The sequence below is a fragment of the Ctenopharyngodon idella genome, chromosome 13 (assembly GCF_019924925.1).
Source record: "Ctenopharyngodon idella isolate HZGC_01 chromosome 13, HZGC01, whole genome shotgun sequence".
In the NCBI taxonomy this organism is placed as follows: Eukaryota; Metazoa; Chordata; class Actinopteri; order Cypriniformes; family Xenocyprididae; genus Ctenopharyngodon; species Ctenopharyngodon idella.
Window position 1 is genome coordinate 17,221,019 of NC_067232.1, and position 16,482 is coordinate 17,237,500.

Sequence of the window (16,482 nt, forward strand, 5' to 3'; positions counted from 1 at the left end):
TATTCATTTAATTATTGTCCGTACTTTCATTTAAAATATTACCCAGCCGTTATTAAAACATCGGAGAGCCAGCATTGTCACGTGGTGACTGTTACTTTTCACAGCGCTAAGGATTGATTGCCAAATCGTGTTCGTTTCTGATTACAGCGTATTTTAAAAGATATCGCGTGGGCTGATTTGTATGTAACTTATACGTCAAGTACTAATCGTTTGGATTTAAACGATAATGCTTTTAGTGTACAAATGTCAACAGTGGAACCAAAAAGACCTGAGATTTTAGAATTCGGCTTCTTTGTGCCACAAAGCGCCCTCTGGAGTAATTAAGTCAACTTTTGTGTAGGAAACGTTTAGCAACTCCGCCCAATGGTGCGGAGAGGTTCATGTAGGGGTGACGTCATCACTTTAAGGACTCGAGAGCTGCCGCACATGATGATAAATATGATGCATAATGATGAAATCATACCTTTTTTATTTGCATATATTTATTTACACAGATAGGCTAAAGAAAAAGGACTGAGTGAAACATTCAATATTTTATTTTATTTGACTGCAGTGCCATGAAAATAGACAATTCTCGTATATGCTACTTTTAAATCTTTTGGCAAAATAGCACTTAATTCTCTGAGGAATAATGTTCTCTTTGAAACAAAAAATAGCTCCATTTCAAAATAAACTGGATATCCATGTCTATGCTTTGAAATGTCCAAAAGATAGCACTCTGAATTTAGATCTCAGTAAATTACATTCAGATATTGAAAAAAATACATTACACATACAAATGTGCATAAACAAACACACAAAATATCAATGATAAAAGTACCAGTCATTATATACTGTACCAAAATATTTTTGCACTACTTTGCCTGTTAGAAAACCTTGTGTAACCAACATGTGAGACATGCACAGCGATATGAGATGAGAACAGGATCATCTGAGGTTCTGTGTAAAAGAGAGTGGGAGATTTTACACTACATTGAGCATGTATACCTTGTTTTCCCTGTTAGTCATAAACCGTGGGTTTTTGCACTGAATGTAGGTCATTGCTAGGAGATATTCCAACACCCACACAGTTAGTGTTTCCAGATCCAGATATTAAAGAGACAGAAATGTAGAAAATCCATGTGTGTACAAATGAGGCATTGGGACAAACTGGACTGAATAACTAAATTACTATCAATTGACTACCTTCAGATGACTGTAAAACAGCATTATAAACTGCAGGTAGTAGAGATGATTGAAATGAATGAATTAAAGTAGCGGAGAATTCACTGCCATAACACTAGATGGCAGAGTCACCTTAACATAACAGTTTCTGCCAAAAGCCTCAAAAGGCTGTATGCAAAGACCTTAATTAAACACAAGTAGCAAATGCAAATGAACCGTTTACATTTTTTTTGTTTTTGTTTTACTATTATGAAAGTTGCATGTCACTAGAGACCCTGTTTAAGCTGAAAAAACCAGAAGGCCTTGAAAGAAATATTAGTTTTACTTATTTTCCCTCATACATCTCCATATATTCTTTGTTTTATTTTTTTATTTGTTTGTTTGTTAAAGGTATGAGAACTTAATAAAAAAACATTAGCTAGTTCGACATATGTAGCCACTTACACGCACAAAAAAGTTCATTTCAGAGCAAGTAAAATCACTCCAACCTTAGGAGCAACAAGGATTTTGAAACTGACAATTTCATTTAATTTTTTTTTATAACATAACAACCACAAGGTGCATGGCTTTTGTTTGCCTTTTTTATCCCTGAAAACAGTGTTTAAGATTATAAGTCACTCAAGCAAATTTATTAAAACAAAACATCTGTGGTCAAAGTTCAGATTAACAGAGCGAGGCAGTGATAACAATATGATGTTGTCTTTTTCCACTTGGAAAAATACACCCTGATATGGGCGGACACCTGTTACGTCACAAACCACAGAGCTCATGCTCACCAGCAGACTTGCACAAGCACAAATGCACACAAACCCGAATCCCCCTTTTTGCTGGCTCCTGGAAATCAGTCATGGACAGTTGGAAATCCCGTGCATACACACGATGATATCTTATCCTTTATCATCCAAGTGGTAGAGTAGCACTGAAGCTCCATGATCAGGAGGCAGGGTGTGGCAGCTCCCCAGGCCACAGATGCACGTGGCTGGGGAGGGTGAGTACGGCAGCAGCTTGTACTGCTGGAACTCCTGGAGCACCACCTTCAGTCTCTTCCGCCTCCTCTCTGTCTCCTGCTCCTCCTCCTTGTCATCTCTCTGTTTCTCTCTTTCCCTCTGGGCTTCGTCCAGGTGGATCTTGCGTAGCAGGTTGTTGATGAGCACGGAGCGGCGGAGGTAAGCCTCGGGGTCGTCTAGGAAACGCAGCTTCTGCAGAGATAGGCGCAAGATGCAGCTGCGCTCCTCACGCAGGATCAGGTGCTGAGGGGAGAGGGACAGGTAAGGAGAGACAGTTGGAAGATGACAGGGACAGGTTGATGTGACTGGGTTGTTGACATGAAATGGGCAACTGAATCAAAGAGGGTGACAGATAGGATCAGAAAGACAGACATGGTGGATATATGTGACAACTGATTTATTTTTTAAATTGAAATAAATTTAATTGGAATGACTATCATTGTATCATTCTGTTGTCCTATCTATCTATCTATCTATCTATCTATCTATCTATCTACAGTATCTCACAGAAGTGAGTACACCCCTCACACTTTCGTAAATATTTTATTATATCTTTTCATGTGACAACACTGAAGAAATGACACTTTGCTACAATGTAAAGTAGTGATTTTACAGCTTGTATAACAGTGTAAATTTGCTGTCCCCTCAAAATAACTCAACACACAGTCATTAATGTCTAAACTGCTGGCCACAAAAGTGAGTACACCCCTAAGTGAAAATGTACAAATTGGGCCCAATTAGCCATTTTCTCTCCCCGGTGTCATGTGACTTGTTAGTGTTACAAAGTCTCAGGTGTGAATGGGGAGCAGGTGTGTTAAATTTGGTGTTATCACTCTCACTCTCTCATACTGGTCACTGGAAGTTCAACATGGCACCTCATGGCAAAGAACTCTCTGAGGATCTGAAAAAAAGAATTGTTGCTCTACATAAAGATGGCGTAGGCTATAAGAAGATTACCAAGACCCTGAAACTGAGCTGCAGCAAGGTGGCCAAGACCATACAGCGGTTTAACAGGACAGGTTCCACTCAGAACAGGCCTCGCCATGGTCGACCAAAGAAGTTGAGAGCACGTGCTCAGCGTCATATCCAGAGGTTGTGCTTGGGAAATAGACGTATGAGTGCTGCCAACATTGCTGCAGAGGTTGAAGGGGTGGGGGGTCAGCCTGTCAGTGCTCAGACCATACGCCGCACACTGCATCAAATTGGTCTGCATGGCTGTTGTCCCAGAAGAAAGCCTCTTCTAAAGATAATGCACAAGAAAGCCCGCAAACAGTTTGCTGAAGACAAGCAGACTAAGGACATGGATTACTGGAACCATGTCCTGTGGTCTGATGAGACCAAGATGAACTTATTTGGTTCAGATGGTGTCAAGCGTGTGTGGCGGCAACCAGGTGAGGAGTACAAAGACAAGTGTGTCTTGCCTACAGTCAAGTATGGTGGTGGGAGTGTCATGGTCTGGGGCTGCATGAATGCTGCCGGCACTGGGGAGCTACAGTTCATTGAGGGAACCATGAATGAGCAGAGCATGATCCCCTCCCTTCGGAGACTGGGCCGCAGGGCAGTATTCCAACATGATAACGACCCCAAACACACCTCCAAGACAACCACTGCCTTGCTAAAGAAAATGAGGGTAAAGGTGATGGACTGGCCAAGCATGTCTCCAGACCTAAACCCTATTGAGCATCTGTGGGGCATCCTCAAACGGAAGGTGGAGGAGCGCAAGGTCTCTAACGTCCACCAGCTCCGTGATGTCGTCATGGAGGAGTGGAAGAGGACTCCAGTGGCAACCTGTGAAGCTCTGGTGAACTCCATGCCCAAGAGGGTTAAGGCAGTGCTGGAAAATAATGGTGGCCACACAAAATATTGACACTTTGGTCCCAATTTGGACATTTTCACTTAGGGGTGTACTCACTTTTGTGGCCAGCGGTTTAGACATTAATGGCTGTGTGTTGAGTTATTTTGAGGGGACAGCAAATTTACACTGTTATACAAGCTGTACACTCACTACTTTACATTGTAGCAAAGCGTCATTTCTTCAGTGTTGTCACATGAAAAGATATAACAAAATATTTACAAAAATGTGAGGGGTGTACTCACTTCTGTGAGATACTGTATCTATCTATCCATCCATCCATCCATCCATCTACAACCTGAATTCCGGAAATGTTGGGACATTTTTAAATTTGAATAAAATGAAAACTAAAAGACTTTCAAATCACATGAGCCAATATTTTATTCACAATAGAACATAGATAACATAACAAATGTTTAAACTGAGAAATTTTACACTTTTATCCACTAAATGAGCTCATTTCAAATTTGATGCCTGCTACAGGTCTCAAAAAAGTTGGCATGGGGGCAACAAATGGCTGAAAAAGCAAGAAATTTTGAAAAGATTCAGCTGGGAGAACATCTAGCAACTAATTAAGTTAATTGATATCAGGTCTGTAACATGATTAGCTATAAAAGGGATGTCTTAGAGAGGCAGAGTCTCTCAGAAGTAAAGATGGGCAGAGCTGTGAAAGAGTGCGTAAAAAGATTGTGGAATACTTTAAAAACAATGTTCCTCAACATCAAATTGCAAAGGCTTTGCAAATCTCATCATCTACAGTGCATAACTTCATCAAAAGATTCAGAGAAACTGGAGAAATCTCTGTGCGTAAGGGACACGGCCAAAGAACTTTATTGGATGCCCGTGGTCTTCAGGCCCTCAGACGACACTGCATCACTCATCAGCATGATTGTGTCAATGGGCCCAGGAATACTTCCAGAAACCACTGTCGGTAAACACAATCCGCCGTGCCATCTGCTGATGCCAACTAAAGCTCTATCATGCAAAAAGGAAGCCATATGTGAACATGGTCCAGAAGCGCCATCATGTCCTGTTGGCCAAGGCTCATTTAAAATGGACTGTTTTTAAAGTGGAAAAGTTTTCTATGGTCAAACAAGTCTAAATTTGACATTCTTGTTGGAAATCACGGACGCCGTGTCCTCCGGGCTAAAGAGGAGGGAGACCTTCAAGCGTGTTATCAGCGTTCAGTTCAAAAGCCAGCATCTCTGATGGTATGGGGGTGCATAAGTGCATACGGTATGGGCAGCTTGCATGTTTTGGAAGGCACTATGAATGCTGAAAGGTAGCAACATATGCTCCGCTCCAGATGACGTCTATTTCAGGGAAGACCTTGTGTATTTCAGCAGGACAATGCAAAACCATATACTGCAGCTATTACAACAGCATGGCTTCATTGTAGAAGAGTGCAGGTGCTAAATTGGCCTGCCTGCAGTCCAGATCTTTCACTTATAGAGAACATTTGGCGCATCATTAAACGAAAAATATGTCAAAGACGACCACAAACTCTTCAGCAGCTGGAAACCTATATCAGGCAAGAACGGGACCAAATTCCAACACCAAAACTCCAGAAACTCATAACCTTGATGCCCAGACATCTTCAAACTGTTTTGAAAAGAAGAGGAGATGCTACACCATGGTAAACATGCCCCCGTCCCAACTATTTTGAGACCTGTAGCAGGCATCAAATTTGAAATGAGCTCATTTTGTGCATAAAATTGTAAAATTTCTCAGTTTAAACATTTGTTATGTTATCTATGTTCTATTGTGAATAAAATGTTGGCTCATGTGATTTGAAAGTCTTTTAGTTTTCATTTTATTCAAATTTAAAAAACGTCCCATTTCTGGAATTCGGGTTGTATGTATGTATCTATCTATCTAACTGTAACCTTCCAAACTTTTTTAAAAACTTTTAAAAAAAGACTCTGACAAGCCAATATTCAAAGTTCCAGTTATGTGAATTTATTTGAATGTCAATTCATTGTAATTATACTTCCTTTCTTTCAAATTTGAATTGCAATTCTGCATCCTGTTTGCTTCCTCAATTCAAATTCAGAAACTGAACTGGAATTTAAGTCATTCTCAGTTCAGATCTGAGTGGTGCACAACAAATCAGCACTGTTTCAGCACATATCAGCCGACACTCACTTTTTGTAAATATCCATGTAGGCTTCCCTGAACATCCTCCTCTTCCGCATATTTTCGCTTAAAGTAGGCAACTTTCGACGTTGTCGACCGTTGAGGGCACTCTTAGAGGAAAGACCCTGCAGGTGAGCAGACAAGGATTCTGTGAAACTGTGGCTTTGCAACTGGATTGAAAATTGGATTTTTACAAATAGATCTCTCTTTCAATCTCTTGCTGAGGATGACAATTCACTTTAAAACAATGCTGTGTCCTCAAACACTATATGCCATAAAGTGGATTAGGTTAGACTATAGTCAGTGTGTTATGTAACAATGTCTGTGTGTGTTGTGAATTTTAATTACCTGAGGACTGCTTCACGCAGACACACTCACACGCCTCTCTGACAAATCCTCTATTCACCTGAGGCTCTTTCCTCTGGCTCACACACATTGCCTATTGGTTCCTAGTCAGAGAGAAAAAGAGAGCAAGAGAGTATAGTTTACTGGATCCTACTTTTTTCTATGCGATTTCAGTTCACAAAAGTTATATTGGTGTGAATGTGTGACATCTAGCCCCAATCTCTTATATACAGATCAGTGTAGTTCTGTCTCAAAGAAGCAAAAACAAATCATGCAGTATAAATGTAATGGCATCTGCAGGCAGCTGCACGATGTCTTGCTGCTGCGTTTCATTTATCATGTTCAAAGAGAGATGTCTCGTGCTCTGTCAACAGCGGTGCGGCGCGCAATAACCGTGGGTGGGTAGATTAGTGTGGGCTGCGTGTGAGTTTGTGTGCTTGAGAGAGAGAGAGAGAGAGAGAGAGAGAGAGAATATAAACCAGTAAGGTATTTGTCTTCACTGTAGTTTCTTTTGGTTACATTTGGTTAAACTATACAAATACAGGGACGATATTTGATGCCATTTTGGTGACTGTATGAGTTCTAAACTTGATTAAATTGTAAACATTTTTAAATAATTTTAACACAGGTCCTGCCAATCTGTTTGAGCTATTAAAATGTGGACACAGATTTATAAAGCAACATGATGACATAAAGTTCATATGATGTTCATGCAAGAGAATTCTGCAACGTCCCATTCACCATAAATTATTTTTAATCACAGTATTCTTAAATATTATAATTAAGACAATTGATATTTTTTTATTTTAACAATATTTTAACATGAAAGTAGTAAAAATTTTTTTTTTGCCTTGATAAAGGTGCACTCTGGCCAGTATAGCAATATATGGATCCAACACCATGCAAAAGCAATAATTTTTCGCTTTCTAATAGAAATGTAATTAGCATTCAGGTATGATTCATTCAGCAAAATTGTCCAAAAATTAGGGTTACCAAGATGCAGTGTTATCTGGTCATGTGATATCAATATGAATGATATTATGACCCACATGAGGTAACTCGTTCCAAAATGAAACATCTTTAATTATGCTAGTCATTTTTTTTAGGAATTTTTATACTAATCAGTTTTTAGGGGTAAAACTTTTTAATGAGGAAAAAAATTACTAAGTGCATCTTTAAATATATAATTTTTCCGTAAATGATAAATTAATTTATACTCTTTACTTTAAAAAAAAACAACAACAAATTTTTTTTTTTTGAATATTCTGCAGTAAAATTGAAAGCCTATAATTTACGCTAAAACTGATTTTTAACCGTAGCTGTTCTTTACTGTAGCATGTTACATTATCTTTTAAGAATTTTTTTTTCCTTTTTCTATTTTATTGTGTACCAAATAAGTACATTTAATAACTGAAAGTCCAACATATGCATGCGTAATGTTATAGTGCAGTATAATCAGCTCAACTGTCACGCCAATGAATGAATCACAGAACGAGCATTTTCCAAAAAAAAAAAAAAAAATCAAACTATAAAATGGGTCTGTTATATGTAGTAGTACTATTATTTAATTGCATCCCCTATAACTGTTGCAAAATAAACAAATACATGCAGCAAAAATATAAGGTTTTAAGTACGCTCACGGAAAACAGAAATGAAAATCAATATGAAAGGTAAAATGATCCTACCTTATTTATAAAGCCACATTAACAGTCCCTGCACGCGCGTTCATCAGATCAGAGGCTCAAAACAGCTCATATTGTGCCGAATGTAGCCGCTTTCAGCTCCGCGTGAGCTTGACGCTTCGCCCCCAGATGTCGAAGTCTTGCTTTTGATATAATCCCTGTAGTATTCGGCTCACTCTCGGCTCTTAAAATATCCCCTTTCTGTTCAGAGAGCAATAACAGACTGCACCGGCTCCTGATTGGTCGACACTGAAACAGATGTTTCCTGTTGCTAGGAGAGTCACTAGGCAATGATGACGCTCCAGCATCAAACTCTATTCTTCTCGCATCCTCTGCTTGCTGCGTTTCCTCCTCCTCTCTCTGGTTGCGTATTTCTTTAAATAATACGGTTTATCTCCTTATAATCATTTTCAGTTTTGAAAGGTTTTATTGCTCAAATACAGTACTACTATAACTTATCTCACTGGCATACATAAGTGGCCATATAATATCCGAGCATATCAAAACCTCTTAATGATCTTTTAACCTCACATCTCCAAGCTTTATCCTTCGAGCTTAAGCGATTCTTCCACTCCCATACGCAAACAGTAAATAAATAAATAAATTACGGCTGTCAAGATTAACGCATTAATTTTGAAATTATTATTATTTTTCAGTTTAATGCGTTAAAAATACGCAGCATCCGTTTTTTCTGCCATACTTTGTGCTACATATGATCACGCTATCATTCATTCAAGTGCTATTAAACCATTTAAGCGCGATAAGACGCAAAAAGATAACTCAAATCTGTACTAGCGCGCACTGTCTGTGAAGCGGCTCTGTGTGAACAAACACCCAAAACCCGCGCAAAAGCCACTTCAGACAGCGCGCCAGCGCCGCATTGAGTTCTCTTTCACACTTGAATGGACAAAAACACACAATATTTTGTAAAAATTCCCATTTTGTCAAGTATCCTCATAAGCAGTCCTAAATTAGTTAAAAAGTGTTAAATGAAAGTAAAGAGTTTTGAGAAAATAGGATGTCAGATTCCTGTCACATGCGTCAGGTCTTAAAGTGACAGCAGCCTAAACCCTAAAGTATACAGGTGCTGGTCATATAATTAGAATATCATCAAAAAGTTGATTTATTTCACTAATTCCATTCAAAAAGTGAAACTTGTATATTATATTCATTCATTACACACAGACTGATATATTTCAAATGTTTATTTCTTTTAATTTTGATGATTATAACTGACAACTAAGGAAAATCCCAAATTCAGTATCTCAGAAAATTAGAATATTACTTAAGACCAATACAAAAAAAGGATTTTTAGAAATCTTGGCCAAGTGAAAAGTATGAACATGAAAAGTATGAGCATGTACAGCACTCAATACTTAGTTGGGGCTCCTTTTGCCTGAATTACTGCAGCAATGCGACGTGGCATGGAGTCGATCAGTCTGTGGCACTGCTCAGGTGTTATAAGAGCCCAGGTTGCTCTGATAGTGGCCTTCAGCTCTTCTGCATTGTTGGGTCTGCAACAATCCTCTTCACAATACCCCATAGATTTTCTATGGGGTTAAGGTCAGGCGAGTTTGCTGGCCAATTAAGAACAGGGATACCATGGTCCTTAAACCAGGTACTGGTAGCTTTGGCACTGTGTGCAGGTGCCAAGTCCTGTTGGAAAATGAAATCTGCATCTCCATAAAGTTGGTCAGCAGCAGGAAGCATGAAGGGCTCTAAAACTTCCTGGTATACGGCTGCGTTGACCTTGGACCTCAGAAAACACAGTGGACCAACACCAGCAGATGACATGGCACCCCAAACCATCACTGACTGTGGAAACTTTACACTGGACCTCAAGCAACGTGGATTGTGTGCCTCTCCTCTCTTCCTCCAGACTCTGGGACCCTGATTTCCAAAGGAAATGCAAAATTTACTTTCATCAGAGAACATAACTTTGGACCACTCAGCAGCAGTCCAGTCCTTTTTGTCTTTAGCCCAGGCGAGACGCTTCTGACGCTGTCTATTGTTCAAGAGTGGCTTGACACAAGGAATGCGACAGCTGAAACCCATGTCTTGCATACGTCTGTGCGTAGTGGTTCTTGAAGCACTGACTCCAGCTGCAGTCCACTCTTTGTGAATCTCCCCCACATTTTTGAATGGGTTTTGTTTCACAATCCTCTCCAGGGTGCGGTTATCCCTATTGCTTGTACACTTTTTTCTACCACATCTTTTCCTTCCCTTCGCCTCTCTATTAAAGTGCTTGGACACAGAGCTCTGTGAACAGCCAGCCTCTTTTGCAATGAACTTTTGTGTCTTGCCCTCCTTGTGCAAGGTGTCAATGGTCGTCTTTTGGACAACTGTCAAGTCAGCAGTCTTCCACATGATTGTGTAGCCTACAGAACTAGACTGAGAGACCATTTAAAGGCCTTTGCAGGTGTTTTGAGTTAATTAGCTGATTAGAGTGTGGCACCAGGTGTCTTCAATATTGAACCTTTTCACAATATTCTAATTTTCTGCGATACTGAATTTGGGATTTTCCTTAGTTGTCAGTTATAATCATCAAAATTAAAAGAAATAAACATTTGAAATATATCAGTCTGTGTGTAATGAATGAATATAATATACAAGTTTCACTTTTTTAATGGAATTAGTGAAATAAATCAACTTTTTGATGATATTCTAATTATATGACCAGCACCTGTACTTCGGCCGTCCGCACACCATCTGCATGACGTAATTTTCGTCATCAGGAGGGTCAGCGGACATCCGCACACCCCGTCCGCATGCAGCCCAATTTTTGAGACCGTGCAAACAGTCTGCCATACAACACGCATGTATGAGTGACTTGAGCGCTTGAAAACAGCAGTCCACCAAATAGTGCGCATGCACCGAACGCGTCTTTCCACGCTCATGGCCAAAGGAGTATATTTCGAATGGCTTGTGTGCTCAACTGTGCGTGAGACGGAGCGGAATGTGGAAAATGAAGTATACCCAGCTATACTTCATTTTCCGTGTTCCGCTCCGCATGATTTCAAAAATTGGGCTGCATGCGGATGGGGTGTGCAGACGTCCGTGGACCCTCTTGATGACAAAAATTACGTCATGCGGATGGTGTGCAGACGCGGATGGCTGAAGTATACTTTGGGCTTAATAAACCTGCTGCTATTCAATTTCTGTATGTTTACCTGTTAGACCTACCTGAAAATCTTAAAGCACCGTTTACAAGGTTACATGAGTCAAAAACAACAACAACAAAACTTTTTTTGTGCATTTTACTGTAGCAGGGACAGGTACAAATCTGAACCAGCCTGACTTGTTGTTTTATACCTTATTTTGGAGATTCAATGTGAAAGTAGAATATAAAAATATAAAAACTTTGAATAAAAATATAAAAAATTAAAAACCTCAATGTTATAGGTGCGTTTGATCATGATTAATTACAAATGAAAATAAATTGGTTATTTTATTAATGAATGACAGCACTAAAATAAATAAATAAATAAACACACACTCTCTTCTGGCACTTTCATACACCCTTTCAATCTGCCTGATTACCAGATATGAGGTCATATGTTTGGTTACTCTCAATAAAAATAAATAAATAAAAAAAAAATTCTCTACCAGTATCACCTATTTTTACAGCTGTGATACACTAAGATCAATGCATAATCAGTGTTACGTGAATAAAGATTTATTACCATTCTAAATCATAACGAAATAAAACAATATTGCCAGCCAATGTCATGTCTTAGGGATATGTGTTTAATGACAGACAAAAATATATGCATTTATCTTCAAAAAGACTATTTGAAGGCATGCAAAACAGGCACTATTGATTTTTAAAACACAGAGGTCCATGCATCTGTAATGTTTCAGAGTTTTCCATGCTAATCTCCAATATCACTGGCTATAAATGAAAACTCCATATAGATTTGACAAGATCAGGCACTTTATATATGCATAAAGCATTACAGACATGCATTAAAAAAAGAGTTTGGGTTTTAATGTCATGAGGACAGTGTTGGGATTGTCTGAAAAAGATTTTCTTGGACATGCATAAGTGTCTGTGCTGCGTGTACGGACTATTTTTGGTGATTGGTCTCTTTCCATGCAATTACAATGAATGGGGATCAGAGCTTTCAAGCTTCAAAACAGATTCACAAGCACCATCAGATCATTTACGGCGCTTTTCCACTGCATGGTACGGCTCGGTACGGCACGGTACGGCTCGTTTAATTGTACCACCTCGGGAGCAAGCCGTACCGAAACTAAAATATGACGTGTAAACACTGCAGATCACTGATTGGTCAGAGAGAATTGTCACAACCAGTGTTATTGGATTTGAAACACGAGACACCAAACCCGCTAGATTTAAACAGTCAGTAACAGTCACCGCAGTACCATTTTTTCGCAAGATTTTTTTAAACAACTTGCTTTAAACAACCATCGTACGCAACTTGAGAAAAGAGTTAGTCATTGATTCAGATGAACCCGAGAACCAGATCAGTTCATTCAAATGAATCATTTACACCATTTTTGTGAACTAGATCATTGAAAGGATTAATTCGCTGATCAGATTCACTCATAAACATGCAGAGTAAGATCAATGTTGGATGTCAAAATTTTTCAAAGAAATAAAATTAGTCTTTTTGAAGCCTGACAGCGCCAGCCCTCATTCACTTCCATTACTGAAAAGAGTTCAAAAATGCAACTTTTGTGTTCCACAGAAGAATGATATACAGCTTGGAACATCATGTGGGTGAGTAAATAATGACAGAAATTTCATTTCTGGGTCATTTGCTGATATTGCTTATTCTGATATGGATAACTTGTGCACCCCTTTTAACAGCATTATAAAAGTATCCTAACTTTTATCATAACACTGTCCCAGGACTATAAATTATAGCATATTTTTATGTAAAATGTAATAAAAATGTAAAATGTAATAAAAAGAAACAGCTTCAGTGTCATCAGTAGGAGAGCATGAATGTAAGTGCAGTTTTCCACTCATTTGGTCTTTCAAAACCCTCACCAATAACCTTCAACATGTTTTGGTGTGGGTCTGAACTTGAGGCTTAAAATCATCTGAAGAAAGGCATTTAATCATTTCAAATCAATCCTCCATTCATTAAATCACTAGGCGGCAATCACGGTGGCTCGGGCAATAATACGTTTTGAATGGTTGCTGCTGGGGTTAAATAGAGTAGTCCTGTATATTACGCCATGATGTCATTTCCTGGGTACCAGATAAGAGGCTGCATTAAGTACTTTCAGGGAGAAGAAGAGTGGTGTGGCGTGGGTGTTTCTTTGTGCTTCCAAGATTTTCATAAATACATGCCTTATCTTTGTTTGATAGTGTTAAAAGTTGCTTGCTCATTCCCGTTTTTTGTGGGTATTTTTGGCCTTGGCTGTCTCCTCCTTCCTAAAGGAATTTCCAGCTGAACACAGTTCAGTACGAGTGATTATATTTCTATCTCTCTCCTCTAAGCCTCCAGTAGTGTGTGCCAGCGGCAGACCTGTTGGTTTCCGCCCTCCTTCATGTCCTGCCAGTGAAGAAGTTCCTCCTCACCGCTGCTGTTCTGGCCCAGAGCCACCCAGCCAATCATCTCCTTGCGTTTCATATTCCGCCGATTGTAAATGGAGACCATTAATGTGACATCGGACAGTTGGAACAGCGCCACCTGGAAGACAAACGTCTCCTTGAAGACCGGATTCGGCTGACTGCGACGGATGGATGTCTTACAGCGGGATATCTCCTGTCCCATAGAGTTCAACAGCGAGAGCTTACCAAACGTGTCTGAAAGAGAAAGACGGGTCATATTTTGTTATTGGATAATAATATTTGGATTGGATAATTGGATATTAAAAGCTTTACTTGTAAATGTGGGATTTTTAGACACAGTAATTAATTTACACTACCATTCAAAAGTTTGAGGCCATAAGGTTTTTTTTTTTCTTTTAGAAATTAATACTTTTATTCAGCAAGGACACGTGTCAAAAGTGACATTTATGTTACAAAAGATTTCTATTTCAAATAAAAGCTCTTCTTTTGAACTTTATATTCATCATATTTTTTGGGCTTCAAAATCATATACACCTAGGATGGCTTGAGGGTGAGTAAATCATGGGGTAATTTTCATTTTTGGGTGAACTATCCCTTTAAAAGACATAAAAATGTTTTAAACGTAGAATAGGATGGTACAGTAACAAATATTGTTTTTCTTTTGAAGTAAACAGTTTAATTTAGACACTTGGCTTAAGATGATCACTAACACAAAACTGTGACTCAGCATGATAACAGATTATGTGTCTGTCTGTGTATGTATGTGTGGTTTTCTCCAGTGGTGACTCATCGACTTGATGCAAGAAGTGTGTGAAAAAGATCTGTGGCTCTGTGATCGATTAAATGTCCTGTAACTCTATTCACCCAGGAGCATCACTGTGAGATGTGACTGTAATAGATCTCTATAGAACTCTAAGAGCCCTATGTTTGACCCACAACACGTGTGAGGATGACGCATTCAAAATGTGCATGTACAAATGTGTGTTCTAGCAGCTCGTTCGTTTAGAAAGGATTTATTGCAGTACATTTACTCTGAATCAATATCAGACGGCTTTACAAAAGGTTATTTGCTCAAGAGTCACTCCTGAAGGTCTAATGATGCCTGTGAATGTGTTTCTGAGCCTCTGTTAGTGTGAGGGGGACGGCGTGTTTACCTGGAGGTCTGTTGAGTGCGAAGTTACGGAAGTGGCTGCCTTTAATGATCTCCACAGACAGTCGTCCTGTGGTGGCGTTGTACGATAATCCCAGCAGTAGTTCTGGATTTCCACCGTGAGACACAGACTGACTGGAGGAAGCACTGTCACTCTGTGCGCTGAAAGACACCTGGGAGTCTATTGTCTGCAGGGAGATGGAGAGATGCCAATGACCTAATTAGTTGGTATTTGTATGTAAAGTGTAGTGAAACAGTTTTTCAACACATGAATACACTGTAAAAAAAAAAAAAAAAAAAGATTTTTCAAAGTTGTAAAGAAACAAGAAAATACCATTTCAGTCTTTCTACTTCAAAATTTCACATTTAATTCAACGTCTTACTTGCCATTTCTTTGTAACTATTTGATAAATTCACTAGAAATTTCTGAAAGACAATTGTTTCAAAGTAAATCCTACACCTTTTTTTCAGTGTACCTTCTAAAACGTAAACCCTTCTACTTAAGTACAACTTTACGGGCGTACAAATCTTTGCAAACAAATATGGTGGTACCCTGAGAAAAGTTCCAGCATTTTAATATCTGACCAGTTTTTAAAAAGAGAAAAGATAACTTGTAGAAATTTTTTTGAGTCTGTAAAGCTAAATATTTGTAAACCTGTTCATGTGTACATATTGTCATGTACAATATGTACAATTGTACATGTACAATTCTCTCTGTCATTCACTTTGATAAGCAGCTGTAAAATATATTTTCATGATTTTTTAAAACAACTTTTCACAAATCTTTTGTCAAATCAGCAGGATTATTATTATCAAAGTGAATGGCAGAGAGAGAGAAACATCATGTGGAGTTATTCTGTTCTACTAAATAATTACCCAGCAGCTGATTGTGACATTTATAGCCTTAGAGTAAAGGGATGTGTTTGGTGATGTCACTTTGAAGTGGCAAATTGATAGATTCATATTATTGTATTATTTATTGTTCCTGCCTAGTATACAAACAATATATAATATGTTTTTGAGTTCTAAAATGTTGTTCAGATAGCATAATATTTTGAGTTCTTTGTAGCAACTCAAATGTTTAGTTTAAAAGAACTCAAAATTTGAAGGCAACCAGGTTAGGCTACTTACTTTAAGTTAAACCAACAAATCATTGTTGAAACTGTCTGTCTAATATCGCTCCCGCATCACATTATGTAAACGGCATTTAAGACAAAGACCTGCAGATATCATGACAATCTGTCAATAAACACACACCTTGTCTTCTGCTTCTGACACTGGCCCTGCGCCACTGCGGACTGAAGAACACACTGAACAGCTCTGACCAAAATACAAGGAGGAGCCGAAGCCTGCTGCCGTTTTCATATGAGGTTTTTAAGGGGACTGAGGCGATCACAAATAGTGAATAGGGGCTGAGTAGAAAAAGGGCCTAGTGACGTCCCTGGTACCGGCAACATGTGATAAGTGCCGGTAAGCAAAAAAAAAGTGAGGGTACGCTGCAGCTTAAAATATAGAAGTGCTGGTACTGTGTACCAGTGCATACATTTCTATTTTTTTTTTTTGTAAATGTGTCCTGAATTAATGAATTGCACAGGTTA

General features: G+C 38.8%; 1 protein-coding gene and 1 long non-coding RNA gene across 3 annotated transcripts in view; both read right to left on the reverse strand.

Annotated features, from left to right (window-relative positions):
- Nucleotides 1-514: 514 nt before the first annotated feature.
- LOC127525341 (uncharacterized) lies at nucleotides 515-8,883 on the reverse strand. Its single transcript, XR_007933311.1, has 4 exons — nucleotides 8,190-8,883; nucleotides 6,508-6,608; nucleotides 6,169-6,284; nucleotides 515-2,414 (listed from the first exon to the last, which is right to left on the reverse strand). It is a non-coding gene; the product is annotated as an uncharacterized LOC127525341 (long non-coding RNA).
- Nucleotides 8,884-11,912: 3,029 nt separating this feature from the next.
- syt16 (synaptotagmin XVI) overlaps nucleotides 11,913-16,482 on the reverse strand; it is a 31,581-nt gene continuing 27,011 nt past the window's right edge. For both annotated transcript variants that reach the window (XM_051917828.1, XM_051917827.1), the window contains exons 6-7: nucleotides 14,889-15,072; nucleotides 11,913-13,968 (exon numbers count right to left, since the gene is read on the reverse strand). In XM_051917828.1, the coding sequence (XP_051773788.1) occupies nucleotides 13,655-13,968; nucleotides 14,889-15,072 (498 nt within the window). In that variant the 3' untranslated portion in view covers nucleotides 11,913-13,654. The remainder of the gene's footprint in view (nucleotides 13,969-14,888; nucleotides 15,073-16,482) is intronic.